General features: G+C 36.0%; 1 protein-coding gene across 5 annotated transcripts in view; it reads left to right on the plus strand.

Annotated features, from left to right (window-relative positions):
- Positions 1–27,959, plus strand: part of tbc1d5 (TBC1 domain family, member 5) — a 483,468-nt gene that overhangs the window by 271,350 nt on the left and 184,159 nt on the right. For all 5 annotated transcript variants that reach the window (XM_039737608.1, XM_039737613.1, XM_039737610.1 and 2 more), the window contains 6 exons: positions 10,961–11,028; positions 11,695–11,797; positions 12,661–12,749; positions 13,477–13,527; positions 14,189–14,258; positions 18,209–18,381. In XM_039737608.1, coding sequence (XP_039593542.1) covers positions 10,961–11,028; positions 11,695–11,797; positions 12,661–12,749; positions 13,477–13,527; positions 14,189–14,258; positions 18,209–18,381 — 554 coding nt within the window. The remainder of the gene's footprint in view (positions 1–10,960; positions 11,029–11,694; positions 11,798–12,660; positions 12,750–13,476; positions 13,528–14,188; positions 14,259–18,208; positions 18,382–27,959) is intronic.

Here is a 27,959-nt window from a genome sequence, read left to right on the forward strand (position 1 = left end):
ATTCCAGTAAATGGTGTATATAGCCAACATTGTAACTTAATAAAAGACATTTTTAATAAAAAAAATTATAGGAAAAAATGGTTAATTGAGGAAGATCTAATTACATTGGACCCCATTTTCTGTCACACAGAGGGAAATGGATAGCAGTATGATCACAGGGGTCTCACACTCCGGTCCTGGGAAGCCAGTGTACCCCTTTTAATAACTGGTAATGGAATTTGTTCTTTAATGACATGATTTATTCCTGCTCTCATTTTACTACATTAATTTAGAATAAATCACCAGAATTTGTAATGGACTCAAATGAGATTGGTAATCCCTCAATCATTCTGTTACTACAAACCAGATTCCAAAAAAGTTGGGACACTAAACAAATTGTGAATAAAAACTGAATGCAATGATGTGGAGATGGCAAATGTCAATATTTTATTTGTAATAGAACGTAGATGACAGATCAAACGTTTAATCCGAGTAAATGTATCATTTTAAAGGAAAAATATGTTGATTCAAAAATTCACGGTGTCAACAAATCCCAAAAAAGTTGGGACAAGTAGCAATAAGAAGCTGGAAAAAGTAAATTTGAGCATAACGAAGAGCTGGAAGACCAATTAACACTAATCAGGTCAATTGGCAACATGATTGGGTATAAAAAGAGCTTCTCAGAGTGGCAGTGTCTCTCAGAAGCCAAGATGGGTAGAGGATCACCAATTCCCACAATGTTGCGCAGAAAGATAGTGGAGCAATATCAGAAAGGTGTTACCCAGCGAAAAATTGCAAAGACTTTACATCTATCATCATCAACTGTGCATAACATCATCCGAAGATTCAGAGAATCTGGAACAATCTCTGTGCGTAAGGGTCAAGGCCATAAAACCATACTGGATGCCCGTGATCTCCGGGCCCTTAAACGACACTGCACCGCAAACAGGAATGCTACTGTAAAGGAAATCACAGAATGGGCTCAGGAATACTTCCAGAAACCATTGTCAGTGAACACAATCCACCGTGCCATCCGCCGTTGCCAGCTGAAACTCTACAGTGCAAAGAAGAAGCCATTTCTAAGCAAGATCCACAAGCTCAGGCGTTGTCACTGGGCCAGGGATCATTTAAAATGGAGTGTGGCAAAATGGAAGACTGTTCTGTGGTCAGACGAGTCACGATTCAAGTTCTTTTGGAAATCTGGGACGCCATGTCATCCGGACCAAAGAGGACAAGGACAACCCAAGTTGTTATCAACGCTCAGTTCAGAAGCCTGCATCTCTGATGGTATGGGGTTGCATGAGTGCCTGTGGCATGGGCAGCTTGCATGTCTGGAAAGGCACCATCAATGCAGAAAAATATATTCAGGTTCTAGAACAACATATGCTCCCATCCAGACGCCATCTCTTTCAGGGAAGACCCTGCATTTTTCAACAAGATAATGCCAGACCACATTCTGCATCAATCACAACATCATGGCTGCATAGGAGAAGGATCCGGTACTGAAATGGCCAGTCTGCAGTCCAGATCTTTCACCTATAGAGAACATTTGGCGCATCATAAAGAGGAAGGTGCACAAAGAAGGCCCAAGACGATTGAACAGTTAGAGGCCTGTATTAGACAAGAATGGGAGAGCATTCCTATTTCTAAACTTGAGAAACTGGTCTCCTCGGTCCCCAGACGCCTGTTGAGTGTTGTAAGAAGAAGGGGAGATGCCACACAGTGGTGAAAATGGCCTTGTCCCAACTTTTTTGGGATTTGTTGACACCATGAAATTCTGAATCAATATATTTTTCCCTTAAAATGATACATTTTCTCAGTTTAAACTTTTGTTCCGTGATTTATGTTCTATTCTGAATAAAATATTAGAAGTTGGCACCTCCACATCATTGCATTCAGTTTTTATTCACGATTTGTATAGTGTCCCAACTTTTTTGGAATCCGGTTTGTACATGCATTCCAAAATATACTTAAGAAATAATAGTTAGCAAAACTTTGAGTATGAACAGAATCCAGCTTACATTATATATATATATATATATATACATTATATATATATATATATATATATATATATATATATATATATATATATATATATATATATATATATAAATTGCATAATTAGATCTGGACCACCCTAGATATACAAATCGGATTCCAAAAAAGTTGGGACACTATACAAATCGTGAATAAAAACTGAATGCAATGATGTGGAGGTGCCAACTTCTAATATTTTATTCAGAATAGAACATAAATCACGGAACAAAAGTTTAAACTGAGAAAATGTATCATTTTAAGGGAAAAATATGTTGATTCAGAATTTCATGGTGTCAACAAATCCCAAAAAGTTGGGACAAGGCCATTTTCACCACTGTGTGGCATCTCCCCTTCTTCTTACAACACTCAACAGACGCCTGGGGACCGAGGAGACCAGTTTCTCAAGTTTAGAAATAGGAATGCTCTCCCATTCTTGTCTAATACAGGCCTCTAACTGTTCAATCGTCTTGGGCCTTCTTTGTCGCACCTTCCTCTTTATGATGCGCCAAATGTTCTCTATAGGTGAAAGATCTGGACTGCAGACTGGCCATTTCAGTACCCGGATCCTTCTCCTACGCAGCCATGATGTTGTGATTGATGCAGAATGTGGTCTGGCATTATCTTGTTGAAAATGCAGGGTCTTCCCTGAAAGAGATGACGCCTGGATGGGAGCATATGTTGTTCTAGAACCTGAATATATTTTTCTGCATTGATGGTGCCTTTCCAGACATGCAAGCTGCCCATGCCACACACACTCATGCAACCCCATACCATCAGAGATGCAGGCTTCTGAACTGAGCGTTGATAACAACTTGGGTTGTCCTTGTCCTCTTTGGTCCGGATGACATGGCGCCCCAGATTTCCAAAAAGAACTTGAATCGCGGACTCGCCTGACCACAGAACAGTCTTCCATTTTGCCACACTCCATTTTAAATGATCCCTGGCCCAGTGACAACGCCTGAGCTTGTGGATCTTGCTTAGAAATGGCTTCTTCTTTGCACTGTAGAGTTTCAGCTGGCAACGGCGGATGGCACGGTGGATTGTGTTCACTGACAATGGTTTCTGGAAGTATTCCTGAGCCCATTCTGTGATTTCCTTTACAGTAGCATTCCTGTTTGTGGTGCAGTGTCGCTTAAGGGCCCGGAGATCACGGGCATCCAGTATGGTTTTATGGCCTTGACCCTTACGCACAGAGATTGTTCCAGATTCTCTGAATCTTCGGATGATGTTATGCACAGTTGATGATGATAGATGCAAAGTCTTTGCAATTTTTCGCTGGGTAACACCTTTCTGATATTGCTCCACTATCTTTCTGCACAACATTGTGGGAATTGGTGATCCTCTACCCATCTTGGCTTCTGAGAGACACTGCCACTCTGAGAAGCTCTTTTTATACTCAATCATGTTGCCAATTGACCTAATTAGTGTTTATTGGTCTTCCAGCTCTTCGTTATGCTCAAATTTACTTTTTCCAGCCTCTTATTGCTACTTGTCCCAACTTTTTTGGGATTTGTTGACACCGTGAAATTTTGAATCAACATATTTTTCCTTTAAAATGATACATTTACTCAGATTAAACGTTTGATCTGTCATCTACGTTCTATTACAAATAAAATATTGACATTTGCCATCTCCACATCATTACATTCAGTTTTTATTCACAATTTGTTTAGTGTCCCAACTTTTTTGGAATCCGGTTTGTATAATATATATATACATATATGGTGGTATTTACTCTTGAACATGCTGTATGCAATTGCGTGTAAGTAAAACATTCCTGCATTAGATTAATTTCTGCTTTTCTTAGTGACTTGACTTTCTTTGTCATTGCAAAATGCAGTTTTACAGAAAGTGCATTCTTTATAATTCATCCATCCATTATCCAACCCGCTGTATCCTAACTACAGGGTCTCTGAGGTCTGCTGGAGCCAATTCCAGCCAACACAGGGCGCAAGGCAGGAAACAAACCCCGGATAGGGTGCCAGCCCACTGCTGGGCACACACACAAACACCCACACATTCTTTATAATTGTATCAGGTAATCAGTTGGAATAATGCAGAACTGAAGTATATATTATTAACATTCTTAGATATTTATGATTTTGATTTGTTTATAAAGTTCACTTTGGTATAGTATTTCATCAGTTTTATAACTTCAGTTTTTCCTCAGGTGTGTGTCCCACTAAAGTCTGCAGATGTGAATGTACAGTATATGCAAAACAGTGCTTCAAGTGGATACACGTAAATGCTGGTACCCTGTGTGTCACACTGATAATACTGATAATTTAACTTAAAGAGCATAGAGTAGTAACTTAAAGCATCGTAGCACAATCTCAGTGAATTCCACATTAGAAATTCCAGTGCCACAAACTAAAACTGGCTCTGGGTATTGTGCGATTTAAGTTCCGTGGTCAGTGAGCTGGTAGTGAAAGGTGGCCTTGGGTGGTTGAGAGCATTAGAGAGTCCGCTTTGCAGTTATCAGCACTGCATTTGCAGGCTGAAGGTAGATGGAGTGGAATGAATAACCACAATGAGAGTTGGTACACTAGAAAACACTGCTGGCATGCATCTAAGTGTCTTAGACACTTCTGTGATTGCCACGCATGTGCTTATATGTATATTAAATCAAGTAGCTAGGGAGGGAGTCCCTTTGGGCTTATGTGCGCATTTGTATAATGGTGCTATAATTGATTAGGGGCTATGTTGTATATGATGGACTAAAGGTTCGGGGGTTACTGCAATTGTCTTAAACATATCTCTCTATTATAGAAAAAAAGATCAAAGAAAAAACATTGAGAAGGATCAGATTTATGAGGATGTACGGATGTTATAGGAGAAGAGAAAAGCAGGACGGTGAGGATCCTGCATCATCAGGAAAGGAGGCAGATGATCAGTTGTATGCCCTGAGGGAGTGAGCGGCAGGCCTGCACTTAAGTGTGGGGCTGGAGTAGGTATGCTCCTTAGAGCAACTGTGTAAAGGTGTAGTAGTGACCCCATTGTGCAGCATCTCCTGGGTGACACCAACAGACTGGATAAGGGAGATGTAGGGTTCGGACGGGAGTCGTACCGATGCCAACGAACTGGCAGTAGGACCCTGAACCCAGGATAAAAGGAAGACTGCAGCTGTTGGCGGGAATCTCCTCAAGCTGCAAAGTCCTGATAGGATAAGTTGAGGAGACCCCAGATTTTAGAGAGGGGCATTGGAGTTTCTGTTTGTTTTTAAAGGAAGAAACTGCTGGTGATTTTAACATTGATTTTATTGGATTATTTATGTGGCATATTTTATCCCATACTTTTTGGCACATGATTTTATGGATTATTTATTTATTGAAGATCTGTTTTTTTTTTACACTGTGCTATTTCAAAACTGTCTGGCTTTTAATAAAGGCACTGAACACTTTTGCACACCAACCCCTTACTGAATGTATGTGTCCCCTTTTAGTCATCTCAGTTTATGACTATCAGTGTTTTTGGGTTCAAGATCCTCCCAGAATCAACCAGGGAGCGTGGCGCCGACACCTCTATGTGCATAGGTTTTCCTCCCAATATTCAGCGACATTCATGTTAAATTAATTGGCAATTCTAAAATAGTTCAGTGTGGTTTTTGCTGTGTATGTGTGAGTTGGCCCTTCAGTAGGCACAGTGGCTACATCTTCAATTGGGTTCTGTCAGTATTGCTGTAATAGGCTATGCAATCCATGACTGTGTATTAATAACAGAATATTTGGGAATGCATATTTTGTAATCCTCTTTTATTGCTGCATCAGTGACATTCCTAAATTCATGGTTTTCTTTCCATTTTAGGTTTTATGAGTTTATCAATTTAAATAATGAAATTTAGTGTCTTTTAAGATTATCCTTCAGACCAACAGAATTTCTTTAGGTTTTTTTGTTTTGAGGTTTGATTTTACTGTATTTCATCTACATTTTAGTTTTCTTTAAGTTTTTCTTTATTTGATCTTTCTACATGATAGCCTCAGAACACTATAAACTGTTAACTGTAAGGTTCTATTAGTATATTAAGAAGATACTAGATGCTTGGGTATATTTATTGAAACTTGATGAGTGAGAGAGGAATTAAAAATGTGATTGTTAGAATTACTGAATACAGTCAATACTGTGGTAATAATGTGTACTGTAGATACTCGCGTATTAGTCGATCTCGCAGATAAGTCGAGTGTATTTTTTAAGCCGAAAGTTATGAAGTTTGTTATGACCCGCGTATAAGTCGAGGGTAAAACTTGGGTTTTTTCATGGCCCGTTGTCTTAATAAGTACAGTCTTCTCACCAATACCTGCTACAGTTCGATTCCCCGGCATATCAAATGTCATTGGCGTTTCATCCATGTTACCAATGTTACTGAGTTCAAAGTCATGCCTTTGTCTTTGCTTGATAATAAATTTATGAAAGGAACTGACCTTTTCTTCTAGATCTTTTGGCAGCTTCTGCGCGATTTTTTTTCCCTGACGAAGGCACAGCCCATATCTGTTCATAAACCGCGTACACCTGCCAGACGATGTTTGAAATTCCAACAAAGGCTTATGTGGTGTTATCTCTTAGCAAAGGCCGTTTTAGTTTTTAAATAAATTAAAACCGCGCTTGCGACTTAGCGAGCCGCAGGGCTATCTGCGGTGTGGGAGTTTCTCACCTAGTGCACAGGTGAGGGACTGCCCACATCCGTGATTGTTCCTGTGGCTAATGTGCTGCAGCTGCTATGTCGTCTCTGCATATAAAGAGAAGCGCGAGTCAGTTAGAGAGGAAGGAAAAACGGAGTATAAAAAAAAAAAAAAGATGAGGGGGCTGGAGATTGAGAGAGACAGAGAGAGGGTGTGCGAGTGGGCGAACGAGCGCTCACAGGTGTGGAAGCCAAAACAGAGTAAAAAAAAAAACAAGGAAGAGAAAGAAAGACGGAGGGGAAATTGTGTTGCCCTGCGGATAAGTCAACACTGTTTTTTGAATGAATTTTAAGGCATAAATTTTTCGACTTATACGCGAGTATCTACGGTAATTTCTAAAACTTTAATGGAGTTAAGGACAACACGTACTGTTTATACCAAGGAAGGTATTTTGTGTGAGAAATAGGTTATGTATAGAAAGGGAACTGTTCTACAGTTTTTAGGATCAGTGGGTTTTAAATTACACTTTAACTGTATATTAGATTCCAATTCTATGGTTACTCTTTAGAGAGACAGATACATACACTTCATTTAGGTGCAATGTTTTGTAAAAGTAACACTAAGAAGGCATCAAAGGGACAAGGTGCAAAATAAAGGGGATCAATGTAGTGCTTCGACAGTTCCAGTATGCCAGTCATACAGCAGAAATTTTAAGTCCCTTACCTTTTTTCTTTTCAGCTTGAGAATAACTTTCATTTTTTCCTTGGGGGAATGTGTTATGCTTTCATTATATTTGCAGCCATTACCATATTTGTGAAACTTATTCTTTCTTTTGATTTCTCATTTTTGCTTTTTCCCATAGTGATGTAGGCCAAATGCTTTTTTTCAATACTCTTACAAAACATGAAGTTCAAGGAAGAAATCTATAGCTCAGAGGTGTATTTAACTGTTACTTGATTTGTTTGGATTTTAAATAAACAGAAAGTAAGCATTACAATATTTGTGAACACTTTGTTTTTGAGAAAACAGCACTACTTTCTTTTTTTCTTTTGAAGCTGTTAGATTTAAAAAAGTCTTGTAGTTTGGCTTATTTGAGTATAAAATATGCATTATAGCATATTTCATTGTCTATGATGGTCATTTTATACATTTCTATTATTCACTGTTACCTGGGGTACCAGGGATTACTCAATTCTGATATTTCTTAAGACCAAAAATAGATTTTCTGCAGAAAAACTTACTAATCTGTTATTAATGTAATGTCTTGTATTGAGTCACCAGACGGCTATGTGTTGATATCCTAGCTGTTGCATATCCTCTACAACAGTCACCCAGAAAATGTAGTTCTTGACTATACGAGTGTAAGGTAACCCTTGTTAGCCTTAATGAACATGAAATGTGACATAAGTCTATTATCTTCAAAACACTGAAATAAATTTTACAGAGTTTTTCAGTAATTTAGTTCAAAGAGTAACAAAGGTCTGTACTTTAAATAACAACAACTTCACGCAGCTTCAGATAACAGAGAGGACTCCTCTCTGCTTTCCGTGGGAGTAGCTGTGCTGCAGCCACCCATAGGAAAGCTGCTTGCATATTGAAGGGCTTGGGGGAGAGCCCTTGGGAGACCCATCCCCAGAAGAGTCAAAACCTTCAGAGAGCTAATTTGGACAGGCCTGTTGGGGATCAGAACTTGTGTGGTGCTGAGGCGTTACAGGCTGCACGGCAGCACTCAGGTCCCAATTTGAGGTAGCCCATCTCAGTAGGCTTTTGGAATGTCTTGTCTCTCCTTCATGATGATAATCTTCCTCTGCTGTTGAAGGAGAAACTACGCATTTCATTGGCAGCACTCTCTGAGGTGCGCAGACCTAGGACTGACCAGATCACTGTAGGTGGGTACAGCCTTTATTGGTCTGGTCGCTTTGATGGTTGGCATTCTTAGGGACTAGCTGTTGCTGTGGCATATCGACTCCTTCCAGTAGTGTCCAATGTCACTCCTTTCAACAAGTGTATTGTGAGACTCAGATTAAAGCACTCTCTGGGTGCCTTGTCTGTTGTCCCAGTGTATGCTCCGACTGCGGTGAGTAATGTTTTGAAGAGGAAGACATTTTATTCGCAACTTCACTCAGTGGTTGATCGCTGCCTGCAAGACGACATTCCTCTGGTCATGAGTGACTTCAATGCAACCACTGGCACTGAGATGGCGGGCTATGAGGGTTGTGTCATTCCTCATCGGTCTGGCAGCCGTGTTGAAAGTGACTCCATGTTCCTTGACTTTGCAAAAGGTCAGTGGCTGCAGATTGCTGGATCATGAGCGTCCTGAGCTGCACCTTTAGACTTGGTACACCAGTACTGTTGGCATGGTGAAGTAGATCGATCACCTCCTCGTGGGCAGATGATGGAGGCTGTTACAAAACTGCAGGGTCTACAGAAGTGCCAATTTTGTGAATTCTGGCTACAGATGAATTGTTGCTACATTGAAGATCAGCTTAGGTCCATTAGGCAACCACATACTAATAAAATGAGGCTGGGCCTCGCCAGACTCCAAGATCAGGCCGTTTCTAACGAGTCTATATGCAGTTTATGTGAGGAACTTACGGACTTGGTTGGGTGCGACTGTCGATCCTAATGTGATGTGGGAGACCCTCTTTGAGAAGACCCTGCAGGTTACTGAGGGTTGTGTTGATGTTACCAGTGTTCCCAGAAGGAGGTGTTGCATCTCGCAGGGCTCTCTGGATATCATTGAAAGGAGTCGCAGTGCATGGCTTGATGGCAACTCCAGACTCTGGTAACTGGGAAGGATGGCTGTGAGGGCTCGATTGGCAGATAAGGAGGTGTTTGTTAGAACAATCTATGAGCAAGTGATACACCATCTTCTCACCATTTTTATCATGCCTTATAATTTTTATTGCAATCGCATATGACTGGACAGTATTTTAAAATTGCAGTTGAATAAAAAAAACAAATTTATGTATCTTTTTTCAGTATATAATTCTGTGTCTAATGCAAGTAACATCATATCTTACATTATAATTTACACAAAACACACCATTACAAGGTGTTTTATTAAGCAAACAAAAACTTGTTTCAGAGTTATAAAAAGTAATGTTCAAGATAATTCAATTTATAATAAATGCCTAAATAATTAAGCATTACCTAATACACACTTGATAAAATATTGCTATTACATTTGATAGTATAGTATATGTAGAAGAATCATTTGAACAATAAAATAGTGAGAGGAAAGTGCTTTTTTCAAGTCAGTTTTTAACTTTAAAACTGGTATAACATCATGATTAGATGGGGTTGGAGAACACCAAAATGTGTAAGCAACAGATTCACATGATAAGCAAGTAAGAATTATAAATCAAGGCTTTGGAATAGTGAGTGGCTGATGTCAAATAAAAACAACTGTTTGGAAGTTTGATGTAAAGTAACCAATGAAGGCAGGTAATCTGTATATTAAAATGAAAAGTTCTTCAAATTAGTACCAGAGTTCTGAAGATACTATGATATTGTACATTAGCTGAACCAGTTGTGGTGTCACAGACATTTGACCTGAGTCAGAACTCTGGCAGTGGCCGTTTGGACTTGTAATATATAAAGAGAAATTCATTAAAGGTAAATTGCAGTTATTCAATCAAGAAGCAATGAAGGTGTCATATTGTATTTAAACAAAAGTATACAGTATATTCCATTTATCCAATGTCTGAATCTTTTTATTTCAGTTGAGACTATTCTGGCAGAAGTGGGTACACAGCCACACTCAGGCAGACTTGGTAGTTTCCTGACAACTACCAACTTAATAGTATGTCAGTGAATTGTGTGAGGAAATCTGTTCTTTTTAAAATACAAAAAAATAAAAAGACATATTTGTTCAGCAAATAATCCATTACTTTGGAATGCTTGCCTTGTGTACAAAAAAAAAACAGCGTATCTCTAACCAGCTTCAAACATAATGCAGTCCAGTAACAAAGAGTGTTTCCACTGAAATCATGAAATGTCAATAAAGTTTAACTCCACAAGAGTTTCATTTTTTTGTATTTTATCTGTGACATTTATCAGTTTAAAATGTAATTGCTGTGATCCATGGAGCACCTTATTTTTGTCATTTGCAAACTTTCTTATGGGGTTGGTAGGTGAATATGACTAATTGTGACTAATTGTACTGCCTAATTAATGGCATATTTTGGAAAACAATATCAGACAGTTTCAACAAAAAAAATTTTTGAAAAAGTATCACTGGCTTTCTTAAAATTATTTACTGTTTCAGTATAAGCTGTGTAAGAACTATCCTGATATCCTGCATTTTGTGATCATATTCTTAGAGTCTATGGAACAGATTTTTTCAAGACAAGGAACTTCGTGCTATGGTTCAACAAGATGTCTTGAGAACGTAAGTACAAGTTTATATTGTGCTTTCAAATGCATAATTAATTCCATCCCATTAATATATTTATCACTTGTTAAGCCTTCTTAATTCTGATCAGGATTGTGGGGACTGAAACCTATACCAGAGACATTAGGAATAAGGCAAAAACCAACTATGGATAAGGGATGCCAGTTTCCTGACAGGGCACACTCAAGATCCCACCCACACTTGGTCCATTTTTAGCCACCGATTTGCCTAATATGCATGTCCTTAGGATGTGGGAGGAAAGTCCACACAGGCACTGGGAGAATATGCAAAGTTCATATTGGCAGCCAGTAGGCAAGAATTTATATCCATGACTCTGCAACTACTGAACATCCACATATAGACCATTGTGCAATCATGGTTCCCTTACGTCCATCATCCACCCATCTCTTTTTCTAATTACATCTTAAATGGTTAATTTAAAGAAAAATAGAAAAAAAACACTGGTCTAAAGTTGGTACTATATTTCATTGTCCAAAGTAATTGAATAAAAGGGTTCTTGTCAAAAATAACAATAGAAATGAACAAGACAATTTTTCTTTTAATTTATTGCTAAATTTTTAAAAGGTAGTTTTTAAAGAAAATTGGAAGGTTATATACCTTTATTGAGCTTCTAGGCACATTTGATTTTTTTGTGTGTTTTAGGTTTCCTGAAATGCAATATTTTCAACAAGACAGTGTGAGGAATATGCTAACAGACATCCTGTTCTGCTATGCTCGTGAAAATGAACAGTTGCTATATAAACAGGTAAAGAAACAGCAGAAATGTTATTTGAATTGTGTCATTCATTATTCATATTTGGTTTTTCTGAGCAAAAAATTCTTTGTATCAACAGCGTGGCCTTTTTGAAGAGAGGTTGATAGGATTATTTTTTGTAACAATGTACATCATCTAAGAAAAGGTTTTATAAATCTTAAATAATATAGTATTCTGAAATACTGTGGTCCTAGCTATATAATTCCAAATGTCTGTCTAAAAATTAATATATGCATAATTCAGTGTCTAGAAATGTATATCTTAATACAACTTTTTATTTGATTATACTTTCTTTAATTTTGATAGCATGTTTTGTTACTGTTTCTCCTCAAAATCAGGAAAGTACAGTTCATTTTTGGTATAACAAATAATTGCTTTGTATGTTTTCAATAACATTACTCTATCCTTTTTCCTATGTATCCAGCTTCCATTGTAATGTATAAAGGAAGTCGGAGAAAGCCTTTGAAAGGAATTGTCTATACTCCGGTTTAACTGATTCAAATGTAATGCAAATTTGCCAGCTTAAGCAGATTTTGTCTTGTTTCTAACAGGATGTCTTGACCACCGTGCTGTTAAATAGCAACAGGTTGAACCCCTAGCTGTATAAATAATGATTTCATCTGAAGCCGTTTAAAGCTCCTCTTGACACAATTAAAAATACATCCCCTGAGACTATGTCACAAATCTTGTTGAAGGAATTGTTTCCTTTTATTATGTTAGCTATTGCTTTATCTTTGAAATGAGGTCTTGGCATTAATGTAGTTTAAATCTTATTATTTTGTAACAAGACCCTTGAAGTTTTTATTTTCAATTTTCTTGTAACGTTTAATTAGTCTTATCTAAATCCTTGTTAGGGCATGCATGAACTGCTAGCCCCCATTGTCTTCATTCTACATTGTGACCACCAAGCCTTTCAACATGCCAGTGAGACTGCACATTCAAGGCAAGTGTCTGTTTCCTACATAATTGTTTCTATTCAAATCTCTTCTGTGAAACTAATAAATATAGAAGCTTAACGACAAATAGCAAAAAAAAAGTTCCTCTTATATATTAGTTGTATATACTCATACAGTATATAGCTAGACCATATGGGGATTGTGGCACATATATTAAAACTGCACAGTGCCAATGTATTTTGTGAGCTAAATAGAATATAAGATATTACTTTATATTCACATTTAAAAAATGCACGCGTTAGGAGCATATACAATTAGAAAAAATATAAAGTAAGTAAAAATGTTTGGTATTTTTCTAAATTTTATTTGCTGTAAAAAGAAACTTCTGTAGTATTGTGTACAATTGTATAGAGGAATGACTCGGGGTACATGCTAAAGTCAAGTGGTTTATATGATGATTTTGGTTTATTTGCTTACACGATGTTAGAGGATATTGCAAATATTATCCTTACTGTCAATTTTTCCAAAGTTTCAGTTTACCATTAAAAGGTATAGTGGTTGTTAAGACTAGTTTATTTAATTTAATTTTTTTCTTTTACTTTTTTTTCATTTGTTAAGCATTCAATTTCTGCTCGTAAAAATGATTAAGTAGCTAAAGGTTTCTTCCTTTTTAATATATTATGCTGCAATATTTAATGTTATTTAGTGTGAGTTACAACTATTTAAAAATATAAATATTTTATATTTCTGTAACATAACATTTTTATTTTTCAGTGAAGAAATGAAAACTCTCCTAAACCCAGAATATCATGAGCATGATGCCTAGTAAGTTCCATAAAACTACCAAGTTTAACTTTATCCTTAGAATCGCACCATCATGTTGTATTGTTTCCCTTGGCAGCTTACTAGACACTGGCTAGCATGTGGTGAGAATATTTATAAAGGATTCTGTTAACTGCCTTTATGAGGCTACAGGAGACCATGTGGTTATTTGCCTTGGCATAGTACAGGGATGTAATAGATAAGAAGAGAACATATTAAAGTTGCATTTTACAGGAAGAAGGGGAGCTTCACTCCATGTTGACTATTTTCAAAAGGCTATCTATTGTAGGGCATTTGGGACATGATGTGCTATTTCTGTAGATGTAAAGAGTAAGTAATATGTCATGTTGCATTTAAGAATTAAATGGATGTTGATATTATACTGAATCATTTCATACATTCAGTGCTTTTTTATTAAGATCAAGTCAACATGTGATTAGCACTTTACTTCAATAGGGCTTTTTCAAGATTTTGATGTTGGCATGTTTTATACAGTGTTCAGTTTAATAGTGGCCTAAGGCTGATGTGTAATGTAATAATAGAGTAGCAAATCTATAGTCATTATTCTTATTAAAATCAAGCAGTGACTCTTAGTCTGGATGGGTTTAATTGATGAAACATAAAATAAAGTGGTAAAATGATTACTGTAATTTTACTTTTTCAGTGCAATGTTCTCACAACTTATGGAAACTGCTGAACCATGGTTTTCATCTTTTGAGCGTGAGCTTCGGAAGGTGGGTACTGACGTACATAATGGAACCTTTATTTACCTTTGAGATACAAAAGAAATAAACTGAGACAAGAAAGGATGAACTATCTAAAACTTATATGGCCTATTTTTTATTTTACAGTTTTTTTTCTGCTGTATGTTTAGGATTATATCCAAATCAGTTTATTATATTTTTAACTGCAATCAACTTGAAATCTTAAAAATCATATGATGTCAGATAATAAACAGGTCACTTTAATGGGAAGAAAACATATTATTTATGTGTATACTTTTTTGCAAATTGTGAGCCTACTTCTGTATTCTGGAAAAATATCATACAAATATTCCTTTCATTGGAGTCATTGTCCCTGTTGTATGATTTGTATGTACTGTAATTACTACAGTGAAGTAGCAGTCCACATGTTTCCTTTGATATTCTGGGCTTTAGAAGGGAATGCCGATTTAAGCAAGCACCTTAGCAGCATCACTGTTGTAGCCAGCGCTTCAATGTTAAAAGCTATAGCATACTCATAGGTAGAAGGCTGTAGACTGACTTCCCTGTTAGAGTTTACCATCCCTTTATTACAGTAGTATGGTTAAAGTGGTGTACATTTCTTACTGTAAGTTGGCCCAGTGAATATGTTTGTGAGGGTTTGCCCTGCAATGGACAGGTACCTGATCTAGGGTTGGTTCCTGCCTTTTGAGATATAACGCTGCTAGGATAATTTTCAGATATAACCCATAACCCTGGACCAGATTAAGAAAATACATGGATGAATTTCTCTACAGTTATTTCAAGTTATTTCCAGTTAAATGCATTTTTCTGTTTGCCTGAGACAGTTCAAGATTGATATTTACAGCATTTGATCAGAACTATTACAGATAAAGTATAAAGTATAGCTTCATAAAGTATGATTTCATCATCTTGCATTCTCTTTTTTAAGTATCTGTTTAATTCTTTTTACTTTCTAGAGCAGGGTTAGTCCTTTATTAATATGAAGTAAAAAAATGTATTTGACCTCCCACAAACTTTACACCATACACATAGCCCCGTTAATAATTACACTCCACCTGAGGCATGTTGGAGCTTAACCTTATTATTTAAGCAGTCTCCTGGCACTTGCTCCATACTCTGTCACTGAGTCAATCTCACGTGTTTGCCAGTGAAGCACTTCATTTTTTTTCAGTATTTCAGTATTACTGCCTTCCTATTAACCATGTATGTTGCAGCCTGGTCTGTCAATAAACATGCATGTCCAGGGGCCTCATGTATAATGCTGTGCGTAGAACTCGCACTATAACATGGCGTAAGCACAAAAGCCGAAATGTGCTTACGCACAGAAAAATCCAGATGAAGGATCTGTGCGTACTCCAACTTCCATGTTCTTCCGCTACATAAATCTCGATCAGTGTGAAAAGTAAAGCTCGTGCATGCGCTTTATGTAACGCCCCAACTCCTCCCAGAATTACGCCTCTTTGAATGTGCAAATGAATATAAATCGCCCTTAAGCTCAGCCTTCTGTGAAAAGACAATGGGCAAAGCATGGGCTAAAATTTAAGAATTTCAGAGAATACCAAGTGGAGGCAAAGGAAAAACATACTATTTGTTCAAATAAACCGTGGTATAATCAACAAAAGGAAGTTGATCAAGTGACATAGCGTGTTGGAGAAACTTGAAAGCTCATGTTCACAAAATCGCACAGTACCGGAAATAAAAAAGAAGTCACATATCAAAGTCGCCTTGAAAAGGCAAGTTGTAGCCCACTGTATGAGTGTCATATGAAAGCTTATTAGGGTACAGAGAAAAAAGGCACACAGTGGGGGGAAAAAGCACGAAATGTCAACTTCAGTCTCGACATTTCCACTTTAATTACGTAGTTTATTTTGTCATTAAAGTAGAACATCATAAACTTCATCTTAAAATCGTTTAATTAACCAGTTTCTCAAATCACATCGTAATTAAAGTAGCACGTTAAATGCTTTGTTTTGTATTTGATCTTCTATGTGCTCTATGTGTGTGAATCACTACTTGCTTCTTAAACTGGATTTCTTCCTCCAACTGGACACAGAATCCATTACAATCGTGATATTACAGCTCTCTGAATAACTAAAATACTGAGATGTATACGTGATATCATTTTTATGATGATAGGAGTTAAAGTACGTTATTAAATATGAGTTTCACGGCGCTGTGATTGTGTGTGACCTTCGATGAACTTATTTATTGCAGCAGTACTCATTGGTGGCTCTAGGCTTGTGGTGGCACTGGGCAGAGGAAGAATAGGTGGCTCCTTCGCCCGCCAATGTCAGTAAGGTAGCTTGTGCACGGTGGATGGCCACGTCCGTTGCAGACACTGCATAGTCGCCTCGTGCTCATGACACAAGCATTTAACTTTTGCCGAAATTTGTTGCTGCGTTTTTAGCTATGTTGTTATTTTCTCTTTCTGTTTTATATTCAATATATACTGGCGTAGCAGTCACTGCAGTCAGTGCTTTTCTTTCCCCAAATACCCAATCGCCACACAATCAGCTCTGTAATAGAAGTCAAGCCATCTGTAAGCTTAGCGCAGATTCTTTAAAACGTTTAAGGAACATTGAAATATCTTCGTAGTACATGTTTAATTATTCTATCCTTCACGACACTCCCAGTGAAGAATATAGATTATTTAAATGAAGTTAAAGTTTTATCTGTGTAATATAATAAACATATTTTGCTGCATTTCACCTTACAAATGATATCGTCATCATATGTAAATACGCGCTTTATAAAGTGGCTCAGGCTGTGCGATATTATAACTGTAGTGCAACTTTACAGTGAGGTGATTGTACTTATAAGTACAAACAGTTCTACAAGGTGCAATTGATTGAGTGCGTTTATAGTTCTTGGGATGAAACTGTTTCTGAACCGCGAGGTCCGTACAGGAAAGGCTTTGAAACATTTTGCCGTGGCTGAGGCAGCGTGTCCTTGAAGCTGTATACCGATAATTCTCTTTCCGATCAGCTGCTGCTGTGATTCACACTCAGATACAGTGATATAAATACTCTTGAGTGGTGCAGTGAGAATAATATGGAAAAAGATGATCCACTGTGGCAACTCCTAACGGGAAGAGCTGAAAGAAGAAGAAGAAGAAGGTGCAGTGAGAGTAACAACGCTAAAGCAGTTATGGTATTTGGAATACTATGGCTATTTCCTGGGCCATTATATTGTTACAAGTTAATTACAATCAGATCCATTACACTAATAAACAATATGCGGTTAGTTTCAGTGTATTTATAAAGCCGCGTCAGGAAAATAAGGTGTAACCACACAGGAACAGTAGCACTGCTTGGACGCTGGGTGCCGCCAGTCTGCAAAACCGAGCGGAGAACTTGCGTATGACAAGGTATGAGGTACCGTGGAAAAGTGCGTGGCTTTACACCAAGTGTAGGTTTTATACATCGCAATTTGAACGTGGAAAAGTTCTTACGCAACATTTCTGTGCGTACGCACCGTTTATACATGAGGCCCCAGACCTTTTGTTCTTGTCCTACAAACATTCATCAAAAATTTTGTAGCAATTTTTAAATAGAACCACTAGCAATATAATACTAACTGTGTCAGTCCTCCTTACCCATTTAGTGTCAAAACTCAACAAAAATAAAAAAAAAAATGTTAATTGAAAGTTCAAAACCATATGCTTAGTTTGATATAACAGAATAGTAAGGCAATGTTCATATTTTACATTGTCACAAAATGCTCTTAGTTTTGCCTCTATCTCTGCAGTGTAAATTGTAACAGAATTCCTGAGTAACTGCTGTGTATATTTTGTATTTGTATGATTATACTTGTACATAAGGTTATGTCTACAAAAAAGACTATAAAGCATTTGTTATTAATCATAATTATAATATCAGCATTCTGCCTGAATAATGCAAAAAAAGAATTAGAATATTAATTAAGGTACTCTTCGGTCAACTTGTTGCTTTATCCATCAGGGTAAAGAAGAAATGATTACTAGCATACCATTTGCCAGACCTCAAGACACTGGGCCCTCTGTTGCTATTGTAGCAAAAGTTAATCGAATTCAGGACCAGCTGCTCAAGAAACATGACATTGAACTGTATATGCACCTAAACAGGCTGGAAATTGCACCACAGATCTATGGAATGTAAGTACACTGTATATTTAAAATAAACATTTTAAGTGACATAAAATTGATAATAACAAACATGTTCAAAATAGTGTGACCAAGACTGCAGCATAGTTGGTTTTTTTTTGTTGTGTGTGTGTGCGCAATAATAATGCCCATTCCTGCAATTAATACTTAATAACTCGGTTGTAAAAAGGCACACAATCTTACAACAGTAAATCGTAAGATGTTTCCACAATATTTTGAAATGCTCTGCTTACTAACTGCCAGTGTTTAAAGTAATATAAACCATTCTTTCCATTTCATCATCTTGGTCTCCGCCATCTTCAATATAAGGCCCATGCTGGTACTGCACATCTTCCAAAATGTTTACTGACAATTTTCATATATATTCATAGCTTATGATTAGGAGTCCACCCCATACTGCAAGATACTTATATAATTTTATTATAGTTTTTCTGTTTCTTTTTCCAGTATTGCTCCTATGAAGCTTAATTTTTACTATAGAAAATGTTCAGATTAATACATTTTTAGAGGTCTGGTGATATTTTGTTCCCATTATTTTGGTCTTATTTTTTGGTAACATGAAAGATAATCGTGGTCACTGTGTTGTGTTTGTACATATTATACAGTGTGAACACTATGATTGTGTTAAAATGCTGTTTCTAACTAATATTTGTGTGGGTATTTAAAGATTATTATAGCATTATGTGTAATAAACATTCCTGTGGTGGGTAAAGTAAACATGTCGTATTATTACCAACCTGTTTTTTAAAAATGCTTTAATTATGTCTGTGGGAAAATGTTGCTATTCATTATGCGTGTGATCTGAATTATTTACTATACAATCTTTTTATTATTTTTAACTTTTAAATATTTATAAAGTGAATGCAGATGTTAATATTAGTATTAGTGTTTTGACAGCTTTAAATAATAGGTTTATTTTTCCTACTTGATAACACTACCTGTTAATTCTAATTGATAATAAATCTTCCATTTTCCTTTAATTAAAACTTGAGCAAATTAAATTAATTTTCGGCCTTCCTGACATCTAATTCTTAATTTTTAAATAAAAATATATTTTGTACATCAGATAAAATTCATGTCTGAAGCACTTAGCCACAGAACAGCAATGTAAGCTCATGTTACTGCTGTATTAGAGAATCAGTAGTGTTTATAAGTACTGTAAACTGAACAGGGAAAGACTTAAGCCCATAAGTCAGTGCTGCTTAACAGACTAGTTACTTTATGTACATTCTCCCCATGTTCATGTTCTTGTTAAGTTACAACTTTAAATTTATAACGTGTGAGTGTCTCCTGTGATTGATTGGCATCCAGTACCGAGTTGTTTCTTGCTGTGCTAGCCAGTTGGGCTTTAGCCTACTATACATTTGTTTTGCTTCAAGTGCCTCTTGATAAATCATGCAATGGTACTGAGAACATTCTGTGGCCAGAATCTATCTGTCAGTGATGTTGATGAAGCCTTTTAAAGTCCAACCATGACAATGTATTTGATCCTTTTCTTGAGGGCAGCTTGTATCAACTTGTAGTCTGAGAAGACAAGGGTCTTTTATTCTGCTGAAGTGATGCTAGCAGAGATGGTTCTGCAGGATTGTGTCATTGATGCTGGTTATCCTGACCTTGGTGGTGAATCTGGAATTTGTGTGGTAAATATCATAATTGATGCATGGTGGTCTCTGGGAGCAATGCTCTTGGAATCTCAACAGGATTTTTAGTAGGCAAATAATGTCTCCCTACTGTAGATGGTAGAGAGTTTCACTACTACTCAAATCCATACAATCAAAATTAAGTGTACATTCTTATACAGTACTGCTTGATAAACATTTAAATTTAAAAGTGGTATCCTTGATTTTGATCTGTGAGTACTGTATGTTACAGAAATCAAAAAGATTTTGTTGTCCTTTAAAGTGACATTTTAGTATTGCAGCCTTTTGATCAATAAGCCATAATTAGCACTGTTACTTCCATCCATCCATCTATTTTCCAACTCGCTGAATCCGAACACAGGGTCACAGGGGCCTGCTGGAGCCAATCCCAGCCAACACAGGGCACAAGGCAGGAACCAATCCCGGGCAGGGTGCCAACCCACCGCAGGACACACACAAACACAACCACACACCAAGCACACACTAATTCTAATTTAGAATCGGCAATCCACCTAACCTGCATGTCTTTGGACTGTGGGAGGAAACCCACGCAGACACGGGGAGAACATGCAAACTCCACGCAGGGAGGACCTGGGAAGCGAACCCGGGTCTCCTAACTGCGAGGCAGCAGCGCTACCCTGCCCTGCTGCACTGTTACTTATTCCACTACTTATTCTGTAGCACATCGCCTTTTTGGTTGTGACTTCCATCTTCTTCATCTGTCAACTAAGTTCTATGTCTCAACTAAGTGGGCAGTAATGACACTAGGACAAATATATTACCATTGAAGTTAATAAAATATATTTAAATATTTTTCATTTTTGTACATTACATTATGATGCTAATTATAAAACTTAATTTTCTGCGTATGAATCTTATGATAAAAACTGATGAAAATAACATCTTCACTGATATATAGTGTAGCATACAGATCTGTACACATATATGCACAGAATGTTTAAAGAATAGCTTCTTAAACTGAGTTATTACATAAATCAAAGTATGTTTCTCTCATTATATACAGTAGCTATATATATTAGTAAAACATAAAATGAAGTACATTATAAACTTAAATATTACATACAACAGAAAAATGAAACTTGTTTAATTGAGAAAGTGACTTTGTAAAAGCAGTGCCTGTGAGATTGAGATAAAGGGCAATAGTGAAGTTTGACAGTACAATAACTTGCGTGAGCAGAACCCCTGCTGCCATTCTCTTTATCAACACAACTGCTTGAAAACTTTATATTGACATTTCTAATAAAGACTGCCCTTTGTTTGTTAAGCTTGTATAAATATGTACAATTGTTACTTGTATTGCAGGACTGTTTCAGTATTGCAGTGTTCAGTGTAGAATCATTTATATTACAAAAGTAAAATAAATGAGCATAATCATCTCTTATCAGTCTGTTAAACGTGCACTAGTATGTATATACTAGGCTTGAGGTTTCACAAATAAGACATCCAGTGGGGCATTATATAATATTGGTGTTTGTTTTTTAATTGAATAATGAGTATGCATTTGAAATAATAAGCATGAAAAAGACGTGGATGATCACTTTTTAAATTAGATTCAACAAGAGGTATTCATTTATTGTGAGAGAAAGTTATATAATGAGATTGATAACTGCACATTAAACAAGTTTGCATATTATGTTGTGTTTTCATCTACTGTTTAACATTTACTTTATAGCTAGTTTCTTTAGGTAACTAAGCACTGGTGAAGTAACCATTAAGTCACAAACTATTTAACACATTTTAAGAAAACAGTTTCACACTGCATTTTTTAATGAATACTTATTTCTTCTTTTAATTCATTGTTATGTAGATCACAATGTGAAAGCTAGCAACATTTGAATCTGTACTCAAAATTTTACTCTGGAATCTGTTTATTATGTTACAAAAGATCTGTTGCAACTTACTATACAGTATGTTGAATAGGAATTGCATAAAAATGACATGCTTACAAGATTAGAAATGCAAATTCCACATGAATTAAAGATGTGTTTTATATTTATTATTTTATTTGTAAGCAATGTACATATAAAGGAAAGAGGAATTCAGTTGGAATAACAAGATCCATGAGCCAACATTGACTCAAAACTGAATGGTAGTACACTTTGTACACAGCAGTTTTCATGTCTTATGGTTAAAGAATGTGTTAAGTAATAGTGACAAATCATATTCTTTTAACATAATGGCATTAAATACACAGGGAAAAAAGATACAGATATGGAGGTTAATTATTATTTCAGTTTTTATTTTTACATTACTCACTCATGGATCCATTTCTTGTGATATTGATTTGTTATTGGGTATTATAGATGTTGAAAACATTTTTTCCTTAGCTTACCTGACTTATCTAATGTAGCAGCTTCAGCACTGCAAACCAAGAAACTAACCATTTATCATATACACCAAAATGAAGAGAATGACATTGCAAATGGCAGGACACCATAAAGAAACAGCGTAAGTGGGGCTAGAATCAACAGACCTATTAACCTATTGAAAGTGAAATAAATGAATTCAGACTTAGAAAATCAACAATCAGTAAAAGACTTTTGTAATTTCCTATTTACAGAAACAGCTTTACAAGTGAATTCTTTATTTATACACTTGGAAATCCCATGAACCTTGCTTTTGGAGAGGACTACTCAGAAGTAAGGCTCTATGCATTTTTGTCAGCAGCACATCGTGTGCAAATTTAGTAAATAGCTACAAGTGATTGATGCTGGTCATTCTTTCTCCTTAGAAAATGTGTGATTATTTTAACTATTATTGTCTATATTTGGAAGAAGTCTTTAGTACATTCTTTCAAATGTCTACACTAAGAAGCACTCCGTTTTCTTTGTCATTGTTCTCTCAAAGTTTACATCAACTTATAATCCAACTTCGCAATAGGGGAGAAAAATTAATAATACATTTTATTTATACAAGGTGCCTTTCTGAGAACTCAAGGACACCGAACAAACAAACAATAAATATATAAAAAAGACACAATTATAAACAACTGAAAACATCATAAAATATAAAAATTAAAACCAAACATAACTGTAATCATATAGAAAAACAGATGCATTTTAAGTTTACATGTTAAGGATGAATATGATTTGATATTTCTAAGCTCGGTAGGCAATAAATTCCAGAACTTGGGAGCAGAACAGCTGAATGCTCTGCTCCCCATGGTTGAGTCATCATTACACTTATATCCATGACAACTACGGAGTCAAGCCCACCTCCATTTTGAACAGTCAGATAGCATCTTTTGTCTTCAGTTCACAGCATACAGACAGCTGCTAGATTGAGTAAAATCAGCAGTAAGAGCAGTAAACATGTGATATAATCAAATCAGTGGACACTGATTGGAGACACGCTATCAGCAGATGAATATTCATCAGCAGTAACTGGTTATTAAGGAAATATATCAATGTTGTTGTAACCATAAAATAAGTATAAACACTGCCAAACCATACACTAGTTAAGAACAGTGAGATCAATTCCCTGATTAATTTCCGCAATGTAGTGAGGTATCAAGATTATGCTTAAATCAGCTAAGAGCAACCTCAAAGCTCGCATCAAAAGAACCCAGTCATACTGTAAACATGGCAGACTATTCAGCAAATCAATAGCAAAAAAGTCACCTTTTCAGTAACCACTTTTTGATTGTTTCAATTCCAGAACTACAGAATAAACTGGGAAAACCATAGCTTCCCCGCTTGATTAGTTTCTCATTGTCCACAGACAAAGTGAGATCCTCTGTAGTAAGAAAGAAGACTTTTTAGCTGCAGATATAAATGATTTCCCGCTGCACACAGCTGGCAGACATCTTCTCTGACATCTTCAGTAAGTCTCTGATACACCTGCTTTGTGATATCACATGCATGAAATATTACTGGCCTGTGGAATGCAACCTGATCAGCTTAAAAAGTTTCCTGTAGTATGTAATGGCATGTATCAAGTTCAGCATATGAGGCACACTGAACTGTAGTACAAACAGATTCACAGATGTGATATTAGTTCCATAGCTGTCATCATTGCATAAACCCACTTTAACAAAGGGAACAGTTAGATGAGAAAGCCTTTTATTGAAGGTAAATCTGAATTTAAAACTCTTATTCACTTCATACTACTCAGAAACAGGTGCTTCAAATTTTGCATCATCCTCCATAATTAGATTTAGGGCTTCTTGAATATTAGACCTAAAACTAGCAGATTTGGAGAGCAAATTTCAAATCGGGTTGCACTGAACTTTAGACTACCCCAGGTTTGTGTGGCTAGCTTGCTGCTGTTTTACATGTCTCAATCAACAAGCAGGATGCAAAAGTTGTCATCATCTTCCATAAAGAAAGCAGCAGAGTGTCTATTTACCAACAAAGATAAGCCAGTCTAAACGGTGGAGGCTTAATTTCTTGTTGAATAAAGCAATGTCCTTCCTTTGCTGGTGAAAACAAAGGAGCTGATTTTTGACTTCAGAATTCCTTCAGGAGGCCGTGCTGATACAGGAATTATTGGGGATGGTTTGGAACAAATGAGTAGCATTAAATTATTAGTGTTTCCTGTCACTGAAGATTTTTCATGGTCAGTCAGTCCCACTTTTTTTCATCATAAATGCTTCATAGCTCATGTACTTTTGAGAAGGCTGGACAAGACAAATCTGTCCTCCCAGATCCTCCCTAAATTATCTAGATCCAAAGTGGAGAGCATCTTCACTAGCTGCACTGCAGTCTAGTATGGGAAATGCTCTATAGCTGAGAACAATACCCTCTGTGAAAATGGTCCATTTTCAAAATTTTGAACTTTTGTTTCCTTTCAGAGTCTTAACTATATAATGTCTTTGAAAGGATCAGGCCAAAATAACTATTAAAATTAATGTAGATAAAAACACTGGCATGAAATGTTTTTTCGCAGCATTGTATCTGAGACACTGCACAAATTTTTATTTGGTTGATGCAGGTCTGGACCAGTTATGTAATTTATTACCATTAAAGTAGCTATAAATTCAAACCACTGTTTCACAAACAACTGGAGTAATTAAGCCTCACTTTAATTTTAATGATTTTTTTAAGTACATTATATGCTTCTTAATAGCAATTAAAAAAGCAAACTATATTTTTCCCAAGCATATCCTGGCGAACTGAATGATATAATACTTCTAGCTTGTTCTCTATCTGCTTTTGGTCTTCTTACAGTAAGCCATGCCTTATTTACCTCCCATGAGAGCTCAGAAGACTCATGTCTGAAGTAGCCACAAATCTTCACCATAATGCTCTCATCTCATAACTACAGATGAAAACAGGAATGCATACTGAATGAGAAATACTGAGAACTTAGATTCCACTTTACCGCCATTTTACCATTTTGCTCTTCCACACGAACCCTTCACTTGAAAATGTACTTAAAATGTGATCTTCAGAATTATTTCCAGCATCTCTGCCATTTCAAAGCTTCTATACCAGTGTCTTCACCTACCAACCCAACCCCAGTCCCACCAAATGTTTCTGGCACTGCTTTCATTAAGGATAGTATATACAGATTTAGATGCTTTCTGATATATACAGATCCCTGGAGATAAAATGCTTTTGTTGGATGGCCTTAACTGCAATTGTGTTTCATAGCTCATACTATATCTCACTCACATGCTTGTTTTTTAAATCACATGGTGTTTTAAGATGCCAAATAAGAGATGTAAATTGAATTGTGAAATTTTAAGTTCTCACCTCACACCAAAAAAAAAAAATCATTGACTTCGCTCGACACTCTGGTATAGCATTGAATGAGTATTCCACATTTTTTACTTGAGATTGTGTAGGTAACTTGATATTGCTTATGTTTTTGTGCATCACCCAGATATTCCCATAAGCAAGTTCTAAGGGAACCTCACTATATTGTAACACCTTCTAAATTCACAATTTAATGTTAAAAATATTTCACATTAAAATATTATAACAAATTTGCAAACTTAACTTATTCTGGAGCACACTTTTTACATATATACAACTAGATCTCCAATCCTATCATTTTCAGCTTTTCCCCCTTTTCACAAGCCAAGGCTCTTTCTTGCTGCCTTCACTGCCCATCAACCTGAATAATTTATGTGGGTCAGAAAGCAATACTTTGGAGACCTTCAAACCTGGACTGTCCTCATCAGAACTGCCCTTGTGTTATTAAAATGCATCAGTGGAAGCAGTATTCAGGTTATGTCATCTAGTGGTCAAAACTGGAACTAGTACTACATATAACACACTGAAAATGATATGTTATCAAATTAACTGTTAATTTGTCTCTAGGTTTACATAAGTAAAGATCAGTCTAATTTTTATAAAATGATTTTGTGATCTTTTATTACATTATGAAGTCTGCCTAGAATGATCCTCGGTAAATAGAGGTAAATGTTAGCCCTCTAATTCCTCTGTCCTTGTGTATGTGAAATTTCAAAATGTTCAACTAAATAATTGTAAATATGTCAATCACAAAATTAGTTACTTGTGATTTAACAAATAAAGATAAACTAACTAGAGTCTGTAGGTAAGCTCACATTTTAATTTATGTCCATACATCAGTAAAGTAATGTAAGTCAGTGTGCGGTCATGTGTTTTTAAATAAACAACAGGCTTTACTTATTTTAAATGTACATTTGCAAACCTTTATTACTTCATTTCCACAGTTAGGGACCTTCTGACTTTAATAATGGCTTTAATAATGTATTTGTATTTGTTTTGTGTCCAATAAGTTGCACACTAGTTATTTTAACAACTCTGTCTTTGAATTATCTATCTATCTGTCTGCTGTGTGTCTGTACCATAGACAAATGTCACATAAAACCTCAATTGTTTTAAACCATTGTCCTGTTATTAATTAACTCCTGTAGTACATTGTCACTTGAAACCAGATTATAATTGTGCAAGGGTATATATTGAAATGTTGCAACCATAGAAAAATAAATATAATTGACTGAAATTAAAACTTAGTTTACATTAAAAAATAATATTATATTTTCTTAACACAGGTTTATGTAAGACAAAAGTGCATTACAAATTGTATAGCAAAATAGAAACAATACTGCCAAAATTAATACAAGATCAAACATTGCACAATGTTTTCATTAAACTGACCATTCTGTGTGAAATAATTAAATATTTATATTCTACCAGTATCTGACGACAAACCCAATAATAATGTATTAATATAAATAATAGGATAAATCATAATAATGACTGTAGTGTCTTTTTCACCTAAAATCTCACTAGTTGTTTAAAGTGAAACATTTTAGTTAACAGGCTTTATTGTTTGTCGTCCCCCATATTTCCTCCAGTTGTTAAAATTATAGTGATTACACATCGTAAGGTTTATTTGTCATAAAAAAAAGCATCAGCTGGCCAAGGTTTTCATCACTCATTGAATAACCCATTAATATTGTGGAGCTGCCCAGGCATCTTCATAATAACAACTTGGAGGTAATTTTAATCAGCTCGACCAGCTGGTATTTAACAGCAGATGTTAGAGACACCACACATAAACCAAATCAATGACCCTTTTTTCCCTTTTTTGTTGCTTTTTTCCTTTTGCAGTGCACCAGATATGTGAGTATATTGAATACATATATGTCTTTTGCCATGTCTTTGTAGCATTCTGTCTGTAGCTGCAAAATGAATAGTGTTGCCTTTCCAAATATGCACTGGTTTTCATTAGTTAGCATTAGAGAATGCATAAGCAACTACTGAAATCCAAAACAATAACAAAAATGTGTGGTAAATTAGATAAAAGAAAAACACACCTTCTAATTAAAAAATATATCAGAGGTGAGTGCAAAAAATGTATTCATAAATGAGAATGAAAGTAACTAAATTTAGTGGGTAAATGTTTTGACAGTATCTGTCTCTGTAAATGAATAATGAAGTGACTGCATTACTTGATTTATTTGTTTTAATG

Source organism: Polypterus senegalus, chromosome 15, assembly GCF_016835505.1.
Source record: "Polypterus senegalus isolate Bchr_013 chromosome 15, ASM1683550v1, whole genome shotgun sequence".
Lineage (NCBI taxonomy): Eukaryota > Metazoa > Chordata > Cladistia > Polypteriformes > Polypteridae > Polypterus > Polypterus senegalus.